The sequence below is a fragment of the Pollicipes pollicipes genome, unplaced genomic scaffold, assembly GCF_011947565.3.
Source record: "Pollicipes pollicipes isolate AB1234 unplaced genomic scaffold, Ppol_2.1 Scaffold_1600;HRSCAF=1878_pilon_pilon_pilon, whole genome shotgun sequence".
Classification (NCBI taxonomy): Eukaryota; Metazoa; Arthropoda; class Thecostraca; order Pollicipedomorpha; family Pollicipedidae; genus Pollicipes; species Pollicipes pollicipes.
Genome location: NW_023595962.1, coordinates 25,175,678 through 25,195,440, shown reverse-complemented (window position 1 = coordinate 25,195,440; position 19,763 = coordinate 25,175,678). Strand labels below are relative to the sequence as shown.

Below are 19,763 nucleotides of genomic sequence, written 5' to 3'. Positions count from 1 at the left end.
CACACACACACACACACACACACACACACACACACACACACACACACACACAACACACACACACACACACACACACACACACACACACACACACACACACACACACACACACACACACACACACACACACACACACACACACACACACACACACACACACACACACACACACACACACACACACACACACACACACACACACACACACACACACACACACACACACACACACACACACACACACACACACACACACACACCACACACACACACACACACACACACACACACACACACACACACACACACACACCACACACACACACACACACCACACACACACACACACACACACACACACACCACCACACACCACACACCCACACACCACACACACACACACACACACACCCACACACACAACACACCACACACACAGACAAGCTGATCGCGACGTAAATTGTGAAGGGAAATGGGACTACCATATCGGAGAGAATCTATAACATGATGATGACGGTTTGGCAGTTTGTGATGATGCCTTTGCATCGTCATGAACTACCATCCATGTTTATGGTTTAGTCACAACCTTACACCGTCGGGATCAGTAGCTGCCGTCCTTGCTGCAACGACACCAATGCTGCGATTTGAAATTTGACCCACCTCTTCATGCGAATTACGACGGTCGCTGGGCCCCACAACTGAGAGGCGCGACTTACAAACGCCCAGCGTACGTATAGCGCATGTGGCCATGTAACAGTAGTGACGGGCGCTGCCTCTGCGGCCTGGGCCGAGATGCTGACTCTTATCCAACGGCACTGGGCACATACCCCGAAGGAGCGGTCAGCTGGTAGCTAGCCAACGAGGGTCCGGTCAACCCATGTGCGGGGCGGCCAGGCCGCAGCATTCTGCCGCGTAAAGCCCTTACCGGTCCCGTCTGGCGGAAGGCCTCGCGCATACGTTTTTTGTTGAGCAGACGGCGCAATTTCGGTGAAATTTTGATGGCTTGATGGCTGCGTACCCTAATTCATGGATGGGTCTTAAGGTATACACAACAGCCTTGGCTTAGCAGGTACTCTGGACCAAAAACCAGCCATGAAAACCATTGGAGCAAATCAATATTTGAAGAAGCATGACACTGGGGGCAGTTGTGAAGCTGAGGGCTTCAACCGCAGCGACCACTTCCGACATCGGTGACCGGTCATGTCATATCAGGGTGGTGGCCTAGCCACTGTCTTATCTGGAGCCAATATGCCACATGCCGGAGACATTATTGTAAAAATGACACAGATCCGGTTATGTTTCGCCGGTGGCAGCACTGGCGCCAGCTTTATTCAGCACCGCCGCACGTGTCTCGGTGACGGAAATATGTGGGGATAGCTTGCCCGCTCCCCAGCACTGCACGCCGACTGCAGCTGCCACGGCGCCGCAGCACTCCGCCTCCATCCGACCCTCTCCTCCTCTTTCTTGCTTTATGCTGAATCCTCGTGATGGCCCGCTTGTCCAGGACAGGCCGCATGTGGCAGCAGCGAGTGGGCCGAGAGGTTCCTCTGTAGGTGGACCCCGAACGGGCGCCCAGGCGCATACCCCGCAGAAGGGTCTCTGCGCGAGCTAAGGCTCAGCGGTTGGCCCCCAGGCGCGTGAGTCTGCCCCACCGTTATCCATTCTCCTTCATCCCATAGCCCTGAAATGGTCATTATTGGTCGAAAGGGCCTAATCCAGCGAACGAAATAAGCAAGCCACTCCATCTCCAGTGTGAGGTAACCGAATAACCAAACCGCTACATCTCCAGTGTGGGGTAACTAAATAACCAAGTCACTCCATCTCCGGTGTGGGGTAACCAAATACCCAAGCCACTCCATCTTCAGTGTGAGGTAACCGAATAACCAAGCCCCTCCATCTCCAGTGTGAGGTAACTAAATAACCAAGTCACTCCATCTCCAGTGTGAGGTAAGCGAATAACCAAGCCACTCCATCTCCGGTGTGGGGTAACCAAATACCCAAGCCACTCCATCTCCAGTGTGAGGTAACCGAATAACCAAGCCACTCCATCCTCAGTGTGGGGTAACCAAATAACCAAGCCACTCCATCCTCAGTGTGGGGTAACCAAATAACCAAGCCGCTACATCTCCAGTGTGGGGTAACCAAATAACCAAGCCGCTACATCTCCAGTGTGGGGTAACCAAATAACCGAGCCGCTACATCTCCAGTGTGGGGTAACTAAATAACCAAGCCCCTCCATCTCCAGTGTGGGGTAACTAAATAACCAAGCCACTCCATCCGCAGTGTGGGGTAACCAAATAACCAAGCCACTCCATCCTCAGTGTGGGGTAACCAAATAACCAAGCCACTCCATCTCCAGTGTGGGGTAACTAAATAACCAAGCCACTCCATCCTCAGTGTGGGGTAACCAAATAACCAAGCCACTCCATCTCCAGTGTGGGGTAACTAAATAACCAAGCCACTCCATCTCCAGTGTGGGGTAGCCAAATAACCAAGCCACTCCATCTCCAGTGTGGGGTAACCAAATAACCAAGCCACTCCATCTCCAGTGTGGGGTAGCCAAATAACCAAGCCCCTCCATCTCCAGTGTGGGGGAGGCGTCTCACCTTGTTCCGGCTCTCGTACTCGATCTCCTTCTCACGCTTCTCCCTCTCGGTGCGAGTCGAAACTTCCATCGGCAACCTGCGATCAAACGTATACCAGTGACGTCATGACAAGACCATTAATGCACGCCTTGCCCCAGCGACGAAAACTGGCGCGTGCATGCGCACACGCCCCGGAAAATAAGTCATAGGACCTTGCGTCAGACGCTCAACAATGCGCATAATCTGAGGGCAGTTTACAAAAGTAATTGCCGCTACTGGTTATGTCGTTCTCATATGATCCGCTGTCAATCCATGTCACAAACAACTGAAAAATATGCGTATTGAGAAAAGCATTTCAGAATCAGGACCTTTTGATGTAATTTCCTGTCATACCTTCTTGTCAAGTAACACGCGCTCGGGTGCGGGGTCTATCTGACCCTCTCTTCCAAATGATTTTTAGGATGATTTCCGAATAGTGAGTGCATGAAGCAGTCGTGCTAGACTTTGCATAGTTGTAGAGAACGAAATGGCCCATATTTTTATGTAAAAATTCGATATACCATGTAAGGTCAAACTACTTTGGCAGATCAAATTCAGGCCACGGCTGTCAGCGAAGGACATTTCTAGGGAATCGTTCTATGTGATGCAACAATGGAGTGTTAGACGAAGCCATACATGTGTGAGATAGCTTCTTAGGCAACGGATCTATTAAATTTCGAATCACTACCTGTTCCACCGACCTAAGGTCAGGTAAGAAGGATAGACCTAGGCCAAAACTAACCTACCTTTCCGCTACATGGCTTTGTGTATAGGATAGTTTTCAGTGCTCATTTTGAATGCATTAATGGCAACGACTGGAATGGACATGCTCCATGGACTTCTTAAACGTCAGAATAGTTCACTTACTTAAGATGACCCAGTTCAACATTTTGTTTTTAGGGACATACCACCCAGCGTAATGTCTGATGCCTATTCGAATCAGGGGTAATCTCGAAGGTCCATGGTCACGTTGACCATGCAGTGGTCAAATAAGGTTACTTACCTCATCGATCTTTTGCTTAGAACAGGTATCAAGCTCCACGGCTGTTATATGAGGGAGCCTGAGGGCACTTGAGACACCAATCTGGAGACACCAGCCAAATCATCAAATAGACCTTGTTTGACATTAATTGATGTTTAGGTCATGACCTACGAATCTCACATTTTGACAAAAGTGATTAACATACAGGCTAATCCACCCTGTGAATTCGGTGTTTCTACGTATCTTAATTTTTCTAGATCTCAGGAGGGCCCCTCATCCCACCCGAGCAAAGGATATTCAAGCGGCCACCTGGTCATGTGTTAAGATAGTAATTGAGTTGAAATGGGAATGAAAAGAACTGTCTGGTGACTTTTCTTCTCTTAAAACTGGACTCCGTGAAAAATGTCTCAGCGCTGTATCAGTTGGTTACAACATTGCTACTAAAAGTTATTAGCGTTATCGCAAATTGCGATCGAAACATAGAAAAAGGAGTCCGTGATTTTGGTAAATGAGTGAAGAGGCTCATATTTGAAGTCACCATCCAACGACGGTGAGTCCTACACGGGCAAGATATTTGGAGGCTCAATGATCGACTCTCAGTCTTTTAGACATATTTTCTTGCGGTGATTTCTTTTTAATGCCACGCGAGGGGGTCTTTTGGACCCTTAGAAGGTGTCGGCGTCCACTGGGCAGTGCAAGTCGCTTTTGAGCTCAAACCAACCTCTTCCTGAACCCGTCTTTTTATTGATAAATCTATTTACAAATGCTGCAGACCATCATCCCTATTTTGACTTTAAAAATCGTTGTGAATGGGGCATCCAGTCAAGGAAAAGTGGAGAAGAACAGTCACTTTTCAGCACACAAGAACAGACAGACAAGCGACATTTTTGATGTTGCGTGCTTAGCAAATTTAGACACGGGCGTTATATCAAAATAGACCCAGGTAGCTATGTCGAGTTTCATGCGGTAAACTGAGGCGTCGTGTGCCAGCCGTGGATGCGCAGCTTGTGCGGGAATGTGCAGTTAAGAGGCAAATCTCAGCTCTGTTGGGTGGTTCTCAAACTGCTGCGCCCAGCTTGCCTGGGTGTCATCCTCTTCGCCAGGTGACTAGGAGCGGCACGCGCAGTCAGAAACGACATTCTCTCGAAAGATGAGCGGCTTCGAAGCGCGACAGTCGAACTCAGGCACGAGCAGAGAGCGATCACAAATATAAGGAGCGAGATGCTGTTTTTTTTTCAAAGCTGCGACCACTGACGACCTGGTAAGTAATGCGGAAAGGATTAAAACAACACACAGGTCGGTGATTTTCTACCGGCGAGAGTAGCAATGCTACATAATGGCTTGCATTTGGTTGCTTGTTAGAGCAGGGTTACCTTGTCTCTCTGCGCTGCGTGGGGACATGTGAACAACTGAGTTTCCGGACTCTTCCGTCTATCGCTCCTACATTATGCCATGGTGGCTCACTTGCACCACACATCGCCCAAAGGTGATCAGCTTTGACGTCACAGACCGTGTTGTGACTCACTTAAGTCAAACATTGGCTGGGCACTGTCAATGAGGACACACGGACTGCGCGCCCGCCTTAAACACGCCGTGGTTCACAGTGACATGCCTCCCAAAAGTCGTCCCTTGGATCGCCTCTGCACGATGCAGGGAGCCCACCTTCTGAAAGGCTATGCCAAGAACGATAGCTTTAAGGGTTTGGAACGTGGCTGCAAGGATATCATCGCGGTTAATGTAAACACCCGCACGAGATGGGCTAACAGCGCGCGCCAGAGCAAACGTCACGGATAATAAATGTGGCAGGATTGTCATTAAATGCTACTGGAGCGGATGGCTGTATGACGCGTGCAGCCTCACGTTATCTTGAATGCGAATTTTTCCAATTCCAGAGCCGTGTCATACCATAATTGTGTCTTCATCTGAGAATTTCAGAAATGACCGGCTTGGATTATTTTTCAGCGCACTCCAGACCGTGCGCCGACTCTATTCTGTGTGACTGTGTTATGCCGCTTGAAGTCGTTTAGCTGGCAAATTTGCTAATTAGGTGTGTATTCTTCAGCTGCTCCGACGTCACTCATGCTGCCGAGCAGTTCGTGATCTGATTTGTCTGACCATTTCAAACCAAGCAATTTCGTTTCAGATCATGGAATGGGAAGGGTACGCTATGGCAGAAGGGTACGCTGTAGTGACGTGATGACAGCCCATATGGCAGAAGGGTACGCCGTACATGATGACAGCCCATATGACAGGAGGGTATGCTGTAGTGGCATGATGACAGCCCACGTGGCAGGAGGGTATGCTATAGTGACATGACAGTCCACATGGCACGAGGGTACGCTGTAGTGGTACTTCGTTTTGTAAGCGGTTTACTCCATAACGCTATGACCGAGAACAAAGTGCTACAGTAACGACAAATAGCTGTCCCGGCTTTGTTTGCTGGACAAACCGCTTTATATATGGAAATTCCCTACACATGATTGTAAAATCGTGTATTGCAACCACTTGGAGGGTCTAATTCCCAGAAGCCGTCGCCCGCTGCCCCGCCCTCTTCCCCCCCCCCTCCCCCACACCTCCCCCCACCCCCGCCTCCCCTTACCGGACATATTCTCCGCCCATGAGAGGACGGGCACCAGTAACCACGTACTCAAGTTCCCGTAACCACGTACCCAGGTTTCTGTAGCTACGTACCTAAGTTTCCATAGCCACGCAACCAAGTTCCCGCCATCACATACCCTAGTACGCGCAACCACGTACCCAAGTAGCCGCAAATCTGACCAATCGAGCAACACTATCATGAGCCTGAGCCGACCACCGACAGCAACCGCCCACCAGCCTCAGACGCTCCCGCCCGATCCGCAGCGGAAGCTCGCCCACTAGCCTCGGACGCTCCCGCCCGATCCGCAGCGGAAGCTCGCTCACCAGTCTCGGACGCTCCCGCCCGATCCGCAGCGGAAGCTCGCCCACCAGCCTCGGACGCTCGCGCCCGATCCGCGGCGGAAGCCCGCCCACCAGCCTCGGACGCTCGCGCCCGATCCGCAGCGGAAGCTCGCCCGCCAGCCTCTGACGCTCCCGCCCGATCCGCAGCGGAAGCTCGCTCACCAGTCTCGGACGCTCCCGCCCGATCCGCAGCGGAAGCTCGCCCGCCAGCCTCTGACGCTCCCGCCCGATCCGCAGCGGAAGCTCGCCCACCAGCCTCTGACGCTCCCGCCCGATCCGCAGCGGAAGCTCGCCCACCAGCCTCTGACGCTCGCGCCCGATCCGCAGCGGAAGCTCGCCCACCAGCCTCGGACGCTCGCGCCCGATCCGCAGCGGAAGCTCGTCCCCGGTGTCCTCTGTCGCTCGCGCCCGATCCGCAGCGGAAGCTCGTCCCCGGTGTCCTCTGTCGGCCGTGCTGACGGCGTGGTCTGCGCCGGACGCCATGTTTTCGCCCGAGCGGCGAGGCAAGGCCGCTGTCTAATTCCCTAATTACTCACGGGAGCGAGGCTGAGCGGGAGGGGAGGGCGCCGTCTGATAGCTGACCTCGGCAGGTCGTTAATAAGGTCGTCTCCCCCCTACACAGCAACCAGCCGGCGCTAGGGATGGGCAACAAAAACTCGGGCAGACTGTGGTGCGGTAGGCGTTGAATAAGACAGCGTTTTACGTAAGTTGTCCAGTACATTGGCGAGGACCATTATTCACGTAGATAAGACAGTAGTAAAAGCTGTATTCCCAGGAGAAAAATCAGGAGAATGTAGATACAGTTGGGTTTACGCAGCTATATCTCTATTCTCCTGGTTTGTCTCCGAGGAATAAAACAGCGTTTTATTGGGTGACAGGTGAAGGGGATTGGTGATAATAAAGATACAGGCGTCCGCGTCTTATTTGGTCTGTCTCGTCATGGTACCTTACCACGCATTCATCTGCTGATGCTTTATGGCGTCGCCTGCCTCCCACCCTGACAGGGAGGGCGGGCACCGCGGGGAATCGGACGCCGTACCTCTGGTCTCTCAGACGCGCAGTGATTAACGGAAGCGCGTTAATCAGCGCACTACCGGGAAGTTGAACACATATAACAGTGCTGAGTGAATAGATACGTACTGAAAAGCTTCACAAAGGCAACGGGTAGAACCAATAGTGTGAAAAACGGTTTTACACGGTTCTATAGAGATCTTGTTAAGCTCCGACCAGATATGAAGCAAAGAATCTTATCACTGCTGCTGTCAGCAGTCGCCCTCTCCATTGATGCTTCTCTCTTTTTTAATTCTCATTTACAACGTCATCCTCACGCAATGTTGCCTTCCAGCAAATCGCATGTTCTCGTTATCTTCAGTATTGCCCGCATCGTGCCATGTCGCGACCGCTCTTCCCCCACAGCCCTTGCCGACAGCCGTTACGGCTCGCAGCAATGCCATACCGAAGTCTACTGGCCTTAGAATGGTGGATAAATCTACCCGATGCCCAGCAATTTCGTCACCGGTCGACTCGTCGATGGCACAAATTATGACGTCACATTGACGCTGATGACTGAATGCAACATCCCATTATTTCCGGCGACTGCAAGGCATAATGGGATGTAGCGCGGCCGCGTCACCTTGACTTCGCGCAATAGCTCCTACTTCAGTTCACGTGGCGTTGAATAAATATTCGAGACCTGCACCGCGAGCTCAAGAAAGCGTCGGTGCGAGGCGATGGTGCGCCGCGATGTGGAGCTCCTCATCAGCCGATCGAGAATCTCCCGGCATTGGACGTTTTCCTCGGGGGCTGGACATTGCCCACGGCCTGTGGTGCTTCGAACAGGCCGCCTCCAGCACTGCATGCCGAAGCCGGTCAGCGCTCCAGTAGGTCTGAGATCATGGCACATAGGCCATAGGTATGCACGAACCAAAAAAGCGTCGTTTGCAGCAAAATACTTTGAGCGTTATGAAAAAACGGGTAAAATCTTGCGTAACGCGGGCAAAATTAGCGGCACTGCTTAGAGGCTTGGGTTTTTCTGTTCTCAAAACCTGTGAATCATCAAAAGGGAATGCTTGTTGTAGTTGATGGTATGCAGTTGAGAGACATGATTTTTACCAGTCATTTATGACTTTGTCAAGCCTCCACCGACGTTTGCTTAATAGTTGGCTCGCTTTCCCCGGTCTACCGCGCTGTCGCCTTACCTGAACATTACGTGAGACTATGCGGATGGGATTTGGGTACCGGAGCGTCGTGCTATTGCCACCGGCTGGTGCCGCGCCGCTGGTTCAGCTCTGGTACGGGCGGTCCGGCCCGGCAGCCGGTGGGGGTGAGTCCTCCCCTCCCGCCACGGAGCGCCCTCGTGTTTACCACGCCCCGGCGGCGGCCTGTTTGGTCCGACAGACGAAACGGGAAGCTCGCCAAAATAAACACCGGCTAACCGGCGCCGCCGCGGGCGGACGGCTGCGGCGGCCACGGCCGGCTGCTGACCCGCGGTGACCCCTGTCACCCGGCGGTGACCTCCTTCATCCGGTAGCTACCGTTTCCTGTAGTCGGTGGTGACAGTTCTAACACGGTGCTAAATGTTTTAGCTGGCGCTTAGCTTTCTTTCCTTGGCAGGTGACGAGCTTTCTTGCTTGAGCCGATGGTGAGCATTCGTTCCTTAGCCAGTGGCGACCTTTCTGACCCAGTGGTGAACTTTATTGGTCGGTGGTGACCGCCCTTGCTCTAGCGGTGGCTTCTCGAAATGTATGGTGGCTTACCAAGACAAGCGAATCACTTACTCAGTCGGTGGTTGTCATCCTACTGGCCTCTAGGGCCAATCCAATGGTGACCTTAGCAACAGGCCAAATGTGCTTTTCGATGGCGAGTTTGTTAGGAATAAATGGTATGTTACCTGTGCTCAAAAAGCGCCGCTCAAGTGTACGAGCCGGGAGCAGGTCGAATTCAAATCCACATCAGGTTAATATCTGTCAAGTTCGTAATTGGTTTGTCAAGCTCCTCCTGTAGCCCTCATCGTTAAGCATCAAGTCATATGCTTCAAGCTAAATAATTTCAAGAGTTGGTAAAACTGAGCACTTGTCGGCTAACTGCAACCAAACCGCACCCAAAAAATGAGACGTTTGTAATTTCGCTCTTCCTTTGGCCACTGACATCACTTCGACCGCATCAGCGTCTGCGTTATTGTAGAAAGCGACCAGGGTAGGGTCTGTGCTGGTCAGCACTTGTAGTTATCTTGGATCATGATTCAATCAAAAGCCGGAAGATCCAGCAAGAGTCAAGATCCAATCTGATATCAAACCAAGAGGACTAGGAAGATGGTACATTGCTTGGGCAACGTGTGGCATGGTAAGTATTAAAGGGGAATTAAGATAACCTCCTTACAATTAAAATGCACGTGATCTTTGTTGAAGTAAGTTGTACTTTTGACAAACTTTTGATCACGGACCTTGCTTACAGCCAAACCAAATTCCAAAAAGTGATATATGAATGATACTTCGGAGATATTTAAATTTTTTACTTTGTGAGCAAAGACCGTGACCAGATATTTATTAAAAATACAGCTTACTTAACAAGCATCACGTATATAAATACTGCAAGCAGGTCATCTTAATTCCTTTTTATACAACTCGTAAGAACAAAGATCTAGCCGGGAACACGTAAAAATCTAGTTAAAGCCAAGATACAGCTTACGATTGAGCTGAGACCCAGCAAGAGCCAATTCCTAGTCTGGACTGATGCCGATGCAAGAAGCAAAAAACAGAATCTTATCTGAGACCACTGTCAGTCCTAATTTTCAACGTTCGGCAAGGTTATCCAGGGGCACGTTCTTTCAAAATAGTATGACAGACTCAGCAGGGAAAATCGCAAGCCTATTCCCATTTCGTGTCTTAGAGTTGGGAGGACTGAGGAGATAAGGATGAGGAGAGATGGGAGAATGAGGAGAGTCGGGAGACATGAAACTGCATCCCCGGTGTTCCTAAAAATTGACACAAATGAATGGAAACAATGCACATTAACCATTTCAGAAAACTCCCTAAATGTGCATTGTTTCTTACGACTCTACCGATGTGAGATCTTGTAAACATCTGCCACACTTTGCAAAGCATGCATGTAGTCTTGTTTAAATGAATTAGCATTCACATTTGACGCTCACAACAAAATCCTCTCAAAGGTCGGTTAATGGAATGTTTGTAGATAAGGAAAATTGCTGCTTCACAAAAATGTCGCAGATTAACTGAAATCATCGTTTTTTTTTGTTGTTTTTTATTGTTGTCTTACACTGCACCTGCCATCAAGTCCTTTTTTGCCGGTCACTGTCACTGAAACTCCTTTCCAACACAGTAAGTCCTCAGTAGCCACAAATGTAGGTGACCGCAAGCTTTCTTGACAGCATCCGAGCAACAAGAACGGAAAGCACGTACCATAGCACCTAACATAACGGCGGTATGTAACCAAACTTGAGCCGATCTACTTTACTGTATGTTTTGTTTATATATTTTTGGCTAAGGTAATAGGGATCGGGTGGTACCGAACCGAGCCAAAACACATGAGGCCTCGCTTGATGAACTCCGTCAATTGGTGGTTTTCTTATAACCATTTTAGAATCAGGTAGTTGATAGATAATTATATTCATGAAAAACTGTGATCACTAAACTAAATCAGGGGGACATAAAGTATGATGACCTGCAATGAAAACACAGCTACCATCATTTTACGCTTGCTCAGAGGCTGTGCAGGTTCGTACACATTGGATACAGGACCGATTATCGCCTGACCAACTGACACTAGCGACGTCACTCTGCATCCAGCTTCTGACTTCTGACCTGTGTCTGTGAGGCCAGTTTCTGGCTTCTGATATGTATTTCGCCCGTCCAATCTGCTACACGGCTGAGGGATCTGGCCACATCTTGTTTCAATACTAACAAGAAGAGCATCAATTGATAAGAATTTGCAAGTTTGGCAAGCAAGAAAGACATGAAAAGAGCGTAGACAGACGATGCAAAGCTATTTTAAGATGCTCAAAAGCCAGGGGTGCCAGCCCCTTCTGGCTCCCCCATTCGCCATAGTGCTGCAGAGGAAAATACAAAAGTTTGTTTTACAAAGACAAACTGTTCCCACTCTGGCAGCTGTGGCTCGGACAACATTTTAGGCAGACCCTGATGATTGGATATTTGGCATTATAACATTGTTTGTACTACCTTCAAATCAAGTGGGTTATTACAAGATCCTGACGGGGTTGATCTGTGCACTATTGCTAAAAGGCACCCCTATTATTCTGCGATGATCGCATGTTTTCAAAACCAGAGGTACGGGGTTCAATTCCCCGTCGTGTCCGCCCTTCCTGCCGGGGCGAGAGGCAGGCGACGCCATATAGCCTCAGCAGCTGAGTGCGTCATGAAACCCCATTGAGAACAACAACGCACATGGCTTTAGTTGTCAGGTACCCATTTGTAAATGTTAGGCAATCGTCTTCAACTAACAGAAAAGCGCTATTATTTGTAGCGGTGTTGTCAGGACATACTGACTGACTTCTGTGTGGAATGCACATTTAAATGTTGTATCGCAAATATGTGGTATATGCAGGCGATAAGTCCAGCTGTCAGACGCTCACTTCTAAGTTGAAGGCAATTATCTTCAACAAAAAGTAAAGCTCTATTGGCTGTAATCGTAGTGGGTGATTTTCATGTGGTGTGAAAGCAGGCATATTTAAGTTATATACTGTGTGATAGTTTCAGCTGTCAGGTATTCGATTCTCAGCAGTAGCAAATGATCTTCAGAAGCTTTGTTAGTTACAGCGGTGGCACTAGGGCATGCCGATTGTTTTACTTGCCCGTAAAGTCTGTCTTTTGTGGGTTGTGAGAGCACAAATATTTGGGCTATCTTGTGGGATAGTTCCAGTTGTGGACGCGCACTTCTGACATGTAGGAAAGGTACTAGCAGTTAAAACTTAGCAGTTGAAACTTTTTGGCAGCTTTTTAGCAGTTAACTAGCAGTTAAACCGTGTTAATTGTATTGTTGGTATCACAAGACTTCACAAAAGGTGGCCTTAATGTGTCTGGTGGTGTGGGCTTACACACAAGATTTCACAAAAGTTGGCCTAACTCTGTCTGGTGGTGTGGACTCGCATGCAAGACTCTACACCAGTCGTGTCACTTGTAATCTTAAACTGTTAACCAGTTCGCCAACTCATCAATCTTAAAGGAAATGTTCCACGTTTATGTGGGGTTTTGTACAGACATCTTCAAGACCTTTCGGCGCTCTTTACAATCCTGCGCTTTTAAAACCTAAGCCCCTCTAGTCTCTGAGCTACACGCCCGCGAAAATGGGGAAATATATTTCGGGAGAAAGCATTTCCAAAGCAGCCTAGGCATTCATGGCATCACAACAACGTCACTCAAATCCGGCCATTCCATGAGACATGCGGCGATCAAAGCCAAGAAAAATATAATTGTCGAGGTGTTCATATCTGGCGTTCGTGAGCACAATGTCCAGTTATAACGGCTGTCAACTGGCTCTCTATCAATTTTGTGCGAGGGATGATGGCGTAATCAAGCCATGGCGCATTGAAAAGCTTTATACTAAACGTAGAAGTGTGCTGTCTAGGGCGGTTTTTCCACTTAAACAAGATACCAATAGTTAAAAGTGAGCTTGTTTCCTCATATCTGATGCTTGTTTCGATACCTCCAGATGCAAAACATTTTCTTTGACACCTGGTATTTTTTTATTAGTGTTCTGTACCCAAACGGAGCAAAAGTTGTCATTTCAGGCAGGGAACAGGAGAGCTCTGACCGTAACAGATGTGCAACGCAAGATAGCATCGGTTTCCTTGCTTTTCAAGCGTCACAAATTTATTATTATTATATGATAAGATATGATATATGATGTGTGTGTATGTATATATATATATATATATATATATATATATATATATATATATATATTGATTAATCATAATTATTTCGGCGTCCTGAAAACTGAATACCTCGCCCATTCATCGAGCATGTTTTCCCCTGAACAATGAATTGAACCGCAGCAGTGCGTGCCTGCCGGCCGCCAAGCTTGACATGCCAAATGAACAGCCTCAGGCGGTGCCCGACCGCACGTTTATGTCAGTGTTACCTCTTCAACATGTAATATTGTTGGAGCCCGCCCAACCAGCTCGATCCGCGGCCTCAAGCTGAGACCACTAGCAGCGGCGCCGGAGACCGTGGCAACCGTCGGCGTCTTCTTCGAATTGACTCGTGGAATGTTGCATAAAGGTGGAGAAAGTTAAAATGTTCTTGCATTAGCATCGAGCATCCCTGTCCGACGCATCTTGAAGCGGGGCGTAACAGCGACATCGCACAACAGACGGTTCGTTGGAGTATCTCATAAAGACGCACAGCATCTCATGCTCTGTACTCGACTTTCATCGGCCGTATTAAATGCGCCTAAGAACAGAAAAGGTCAGCGTCATCACTCGCCGGGCTTTTGGTTGGCTCAAATGAACGTCAGGCACCTTGTCCCTTTTCGAATCATCGCACCGCGTGGCAACGGCGCTGGACGGCCGCTTGCGGGCGATGACGCCGCAGGCGAGGCGCCTGATTCCACCCACGGCCCTGCAAATCGACTGGAATATTATGGTCCGATCGATAACGCCACCACGCTCTAAACATCGCGATCGGAATAAACGATGCAATGACCTAGGTCCAGCCTTCCGCGTCCTGGTGAGCGTGCCCAGTCTAGTCGCGCCTCCCACGCGTAACGCGCCCGCAGTTGGACGCACAGTACCGACGCCGTTTCACGTCCACGCAGCCCCAGTTCCAGGCACCGCAGGACCGCCGCCGCTCGTGGCGTAGATGGGCCGCAGCTGCACGCACAGGCCGGTCTCTGTTGACATGACCCCGTCCCGTCTTTGATCTCAGCCGTGCGCGCATCAACAGTTTGTACATCGCCAGTCACAGCCGACCTGTTGATGCGAGCGCACGCACCAGGCTGTGGGTGGCCCAGGGTCCGACGACGACCGGCGCGCTTAATTACGAATGTCAGTCATGGCTTTCACCCTGGCTGGTGCTGGGCGGGACTGGCGCAACTGCCCGCATCACCGATGAGACCGGTGGTGAGCACGAAGGCAGGATCCAACTGCGCCGGTGGTAAAGTCGGAGGGAGTCAAGACTCGGCTCGGTGATTCACCGAGATGATCCCTTGACCCATGTGTGATGTGTTGGGCTATTTTTACTAGGTTTCACATTGTGCCTTTTATGCCCGTTTTTATCAATGATGACGTGTAGCTTCTAAAAAGCCCCTGGATCTTGTGGAAAGTTACGAAATATATGGACATGGGAGCTTCCGCTTCAGGAAGCGCCGAAGCCGGCTTTGTGAAATGATTCATTTGATTTGCATTACTAATTTGTACTGTTTCCCGGTAGCTGTGAGCGTGTTGCTAGACAGACACGCACCAGCGGCCAACTCTGGCCGAACCCCTCCCCATCCCCATCCGGCCCTGCCCCGTCCAAGACGGGAACAGGTGGTCGGAATCTGCCGCTGTCAGTGGCAGCCCGTGACGTCACTCGGCTGCCGTGCGCGGAGTCGGACACCAAAAAACATCGGAGAGAATCCGACAAACAGACAAACAAAAAAACAACCGAGCGGCGACCGAAAAACACGGCGGGAACTAATGTGGCTAGTCCGCCACCGGAAAACAAGGCACCAGCAAGCGGCCAGTGGGAAAGGTGCTGGCTGACGTCACGGCTGGCTGTGAGACAAATCAGCGAAATTAATGGTCTTAGATCTTCATTCAACGTTGCGAATAATTCAGGGTGGAGTTAAGCACACTAAATCAACCATTCTGCGGGGCCAATGGCTTCGGCATTCCGAAGAGACTATTTCCAGCGCTTGTAGCCGCACAAACGGGGAGCGAGCCGTCTGATTTACTATTCATAGACTTTTAGCATTAACCATACGTCGGCCCGAGGAAAGATTGACTTCGCTTTTCGGGATGTTCCTACTCTTTAGAGCATAAGAACTCCTTTCAGAATGTCAGACGTTTCCGCCCAGCGTCGTCCATAAATGAATGCTTCTCATACCGTTCAGCACTTCATGCCACACGCGCCGACGTCACGTAGGATTGCGTAGGATTGCTGTCAGCGTAGGATTGCCGTGAGGAGTAGGTCGCCCACCTGGACCGCCCACTAGCTGCGACCCTGCCGTCCCCACTCAACAGACCGCACCGGCAACATGTGCATGGCGCCAGGCGGTTCGTCTGCAGCAGCGTGAGCAGATGTTGTACACGGAGTTGTAAGCCAGGTCCGGCCACCGGGAGACGGTTTCAGCGACTTCCACGGCGGCTTCCATACCGGGGAGGGGAACGCATAGACGCGGCACACAGTGGTACTTCACCTCCTCAAAAATGTCCCAACAACCGAGTGTAGGGTTTCAAAAACGTTATATATTTAGTGCTAGGGCAGCCGGGCATTATTTGATGCTATTATTTGATGCTGCATTGTTGCTAAGACCCAGTGGAGAAAGTTAAATGGAACGAATTTAGTAATAGTGCGACGCGATTGCTCCCGATGACGTCATTTTGACCCCACTGGGTTCTGGATGGATTCGATAGCATGTATGGATGTTAGGGCGAGCATATGTCAGCAAACATCCACGCAAACGTACGCAAAAGTGGTATTTACGATGATAATGAAGCATAGTCGCTAAATTTTGACTGCAACACTGCTGTTGGTCGCAAGACCGTTGCAATAGTCGCAACCTTACTCGTGTTTTTTTTTTTTGTCAATGAGTTGTCGCTGAGTCATGAAATATGGAAATGGGATCACCCATCCCTTGGTTATGCCCCAACTGACCAAGCCCACATTCGTGTCCAGATAATTTGGAAGTGTTCAGCTTGTGCGAGACACATGTCACTTTTAAATGTGTGCCACGCGGTGTCATCATGATAAGAATCTTAATAAGTGCAGCGCGTATTCTTTAAAAGGAAGTAATAACAAGGCAGTACTGTTAAGTTAATTACTCATAGAATAACCAGGAGAAAAGGGCGATGACGCATTGATATTTCTGCTACATGCCTTAATCGGAGCAATTTTTAAAAATATATAGCCTTCTGAAAGCGACTTAACAATGCCGTTACGATAAAGGCATGTAGCCGAAATATCAATTATCTCCTCTCTCCTGGTTATTCTACGCGGAATATAGCTCACAGTGTGGTCTTATCTACATGCATAATGCTCCTCGCAAATGCAATTAACAACTGACGTGAAATGATAGAAACACTACAGCCATGCTAAGTTGGATGACAATCATGGCTCACGGGCAACCAGAGACTGACAATGGAAGTTCGCAGAGAAGACTGCAAGTCCGCAGCGAGAAGACAGCATCTGGGGCCACGCAGCGGATATGAGCCTCCTTTCCAACACAAGCCCTCAGCAGCCACAAACACAGGTGACCGCAAACTTCCGTGACAGCACCCTAAAAACAAGAACAGAAGGCACGTGTCGTGACACCTAAAATAGCAGCGGTGTCTAACCAAACTTGAACTGATCTACTCCGTCTTACGTTTTGTTTACATCAACTTCGGTTAAGGTTATACAAGTTGGGTAGCACCGAACCAAGCCAAAAACACGGACTGTGCTGGAAAAAACTTAGTCAGTGCTTCTATTACCGTGAGAAGCAGTGCTTCTATTAGTAAATAGTGTTTCTATTAGATAAACGGTGGTTCTATCACCGTGAAATATTAGGGTTAATGCAAGACCCTAATGTGGCTGATTAGTGCACCACTCATAACAGATACCCCTACTATGTTGCAACACTGAGCACATGGTCTTAGCTGTCAGGTGTCTATCTATAAATGTTACGCAAGCATCTTCAACTGACAGTTAAGTGTTTTGGTTGTAGTGGTGGTATCAGGGAAAGCTGAGTGCTTGACAGGTCTGTGCTGTGTGACTTTCAACTGTTTTTTTTTTATTGCAAAATGAGGATCTTCCAGATGAAAGTTTCAGCTGTCAGGCACCAACTTCTACGCTGCACACAATGGTCTTCAGCTAGCACTCAAGATATGTTAGTTGCAGTGGAGATATCAATGCATGCTGATTGTTTTACTTGCCTGTAGTGTGTGACCGTGTGTGGTGTGCGAGCAGAAATACGGGGGTTATCCTGTGCGGCAGTTTTATATGCTAGACGCTTACTTCTAAACCGTACGCCAATGGTCCATGCTAGCATTTGAGGTAGCTATGACTTGTAAATAATCAGCGAAAAGGAGTATTAAAGGTGCAGCATTTTTCAAAAACAAAAACAAAGCAATGAGAGCCAGGAACCAAGCCTATGGTGTACTAAAGCAACAGAGGGAACCAGGATCCAGAAATTGGTTTCTTTGAAGGGACTAGTGAGAAAAAGGGGCTGCGGTTTTTTTTTTGTTTAAATTACCACTGAGAACCAAGATCCATGGTCTTGTTTGTCAAAGGATCCAGCAGGAGCTAGGATCCAAGGTTTTGCTTAGCCGAAGGACTGAGTGAGAGCCAGGAACCAAAGCTGGGAACCCGTGCGCACGTATGGTACGCACATACATTACGCAGGGGTGCGGCTTTTTATCTCGTGGGTGCCTTGGCACCAGGGAGTCGTTTCCTATGAATTCAGGGGTCCTCCCCCGTAAATTTGAGAAGGAAGTTGGCAAGTCCATGGGAAACCCCGTTTGTTGAAGTGTTTTGGGGTAGGCTTCGTCACTTTGGGTTTCTCAGCCTCTCTTCTCATTTTTGCAAAGCTGCATTCGCCTGGCACTCGCGTTTGTAAGTTTGTTTGAAAAGCTTTAAAAAAATTAAAAAGTTTTAAGAAAAGTTTGCTAAGTTTGAAAAGAAATCGACAGCGCCAATCATGCTCTCACAATATAAAATGTGAGACATCAAATGTGAGCTAAAATGTGAGCTGTTCGGCAGCTACGCACCAATGTTCTCTAACGGGAAGCAAAAGTGCGTGCGTGGTACCTAAACGTTTTTTGGAACAGCAGTAATGACCTTATTCCTCGAAGAAAAACCAGGAGAAAGACTTATAGACGCGTTGATATTGCTTCAACATGTTTTTAACAAAACGAACAGCAGAAGTAAATTCTTTAGAAACATTCCTATTCGTTATATTCAATAAAGGCATGTTGCCGAAATATTAGCGCATCTATGGTTCCATTCTCCTGGTTTTTCTACGAGAAATAAGGCTATTACTCCTGTCTTGTTTATGTGCACAATTTTCGTCGCAAATGCACTTAACCTGCGCAAGTTTGTTATCAAGATACATAGTAAATGTTATAATGCATGTATTACACACGCACACAAACACATGCATACACAAACACATGCATGCATATATACATATATACATATATATATATATATATATATATATATATATATATGTATATATATATATATATATATGTACCATATATATTATCATATTCATGTCAATACATTATGTGTAATTATTGTAAGACATGATTCAAACTAAGTAGCATAGCAATATAAAATTGGCATAGTATGAATAATAATGATGCCTATAGCATGCAAATAATGCAGCGTAAATCCTAGCCATATTTGTCATTACTTCTGACTATGAAATATGAATGCAGGCACCAAGGGTGTGCCTAGCCATACTGTTTAACATTATTCATAACCATATTCAACACAGAACTACTGTAGAAGTCAGAGACCTTCACAGGTGGAAACCTATCGAGCTATGAACAAGTCAAATGGCTGGACTGGCCACGCAAACATTCGGTTCTCTGGGCCAAAGGACAAGCATGGGTTTTAAAAATGCGTTTGCATCTGGGCACCCATCACATTTTTTTAAGAAAGTTGTACGTGTCACATCAAACATAAATCAGCTGAGTTGTCCACCAGAACTTGCCAACCCGGCCCATGACTCCCTCGCACGCCCCTGCCGTTACCTGCGGGTGTTCCAGAGCGCCGGATTCGCAAGCGTCACGCCCCCATCGGCCACTGGCACCGCCGGCGGCGCGCCACTGGTGCGGACACGGATGGATCTCCGTAGCGGAGGAGCCCACAGGTGAAAATAACTCACCGCTGGCCATGTGCCAAGACGGCGGGGGCGGCAAGTACAAAGGGCTGGAAGGGTTGGAAAGGGGCGGGCACCCGTTGGCCGGGCGGAAACCACCGATCAAAGGTCAGATGAGTCTGACCTCCATGGTCTTTTCTGCCATGTTAAGCGGGAAAAATCTCCCCACACTC

General features: G+C 48.8%; 1 protein-coding gene across 1 annotated transcript in view; it reads right to left on the bottom strand.

Moving 5' to 3' along the window:
* LOC119089659 (altered inheritance of mitochondria protein 3) overlaps nucleotides 1–19,538 on the bottom strand; it is a gene marked incomplete in the record, with an annotated part of 95,585 nt that extends 76,047 nt beyond the window's left edge. The window contains 2 exon segments of the mRNA XM_037212455.1: nucleotides 2,607–2,682; nucleotides 19,463–19,538. Coding sequence (XP_037068350.1) covers nucleotides 2,607–2,675 — 69 coding nt within the window.
* Nucleotides 19,539–19,763: the final 225 nt, after the last annotated feature.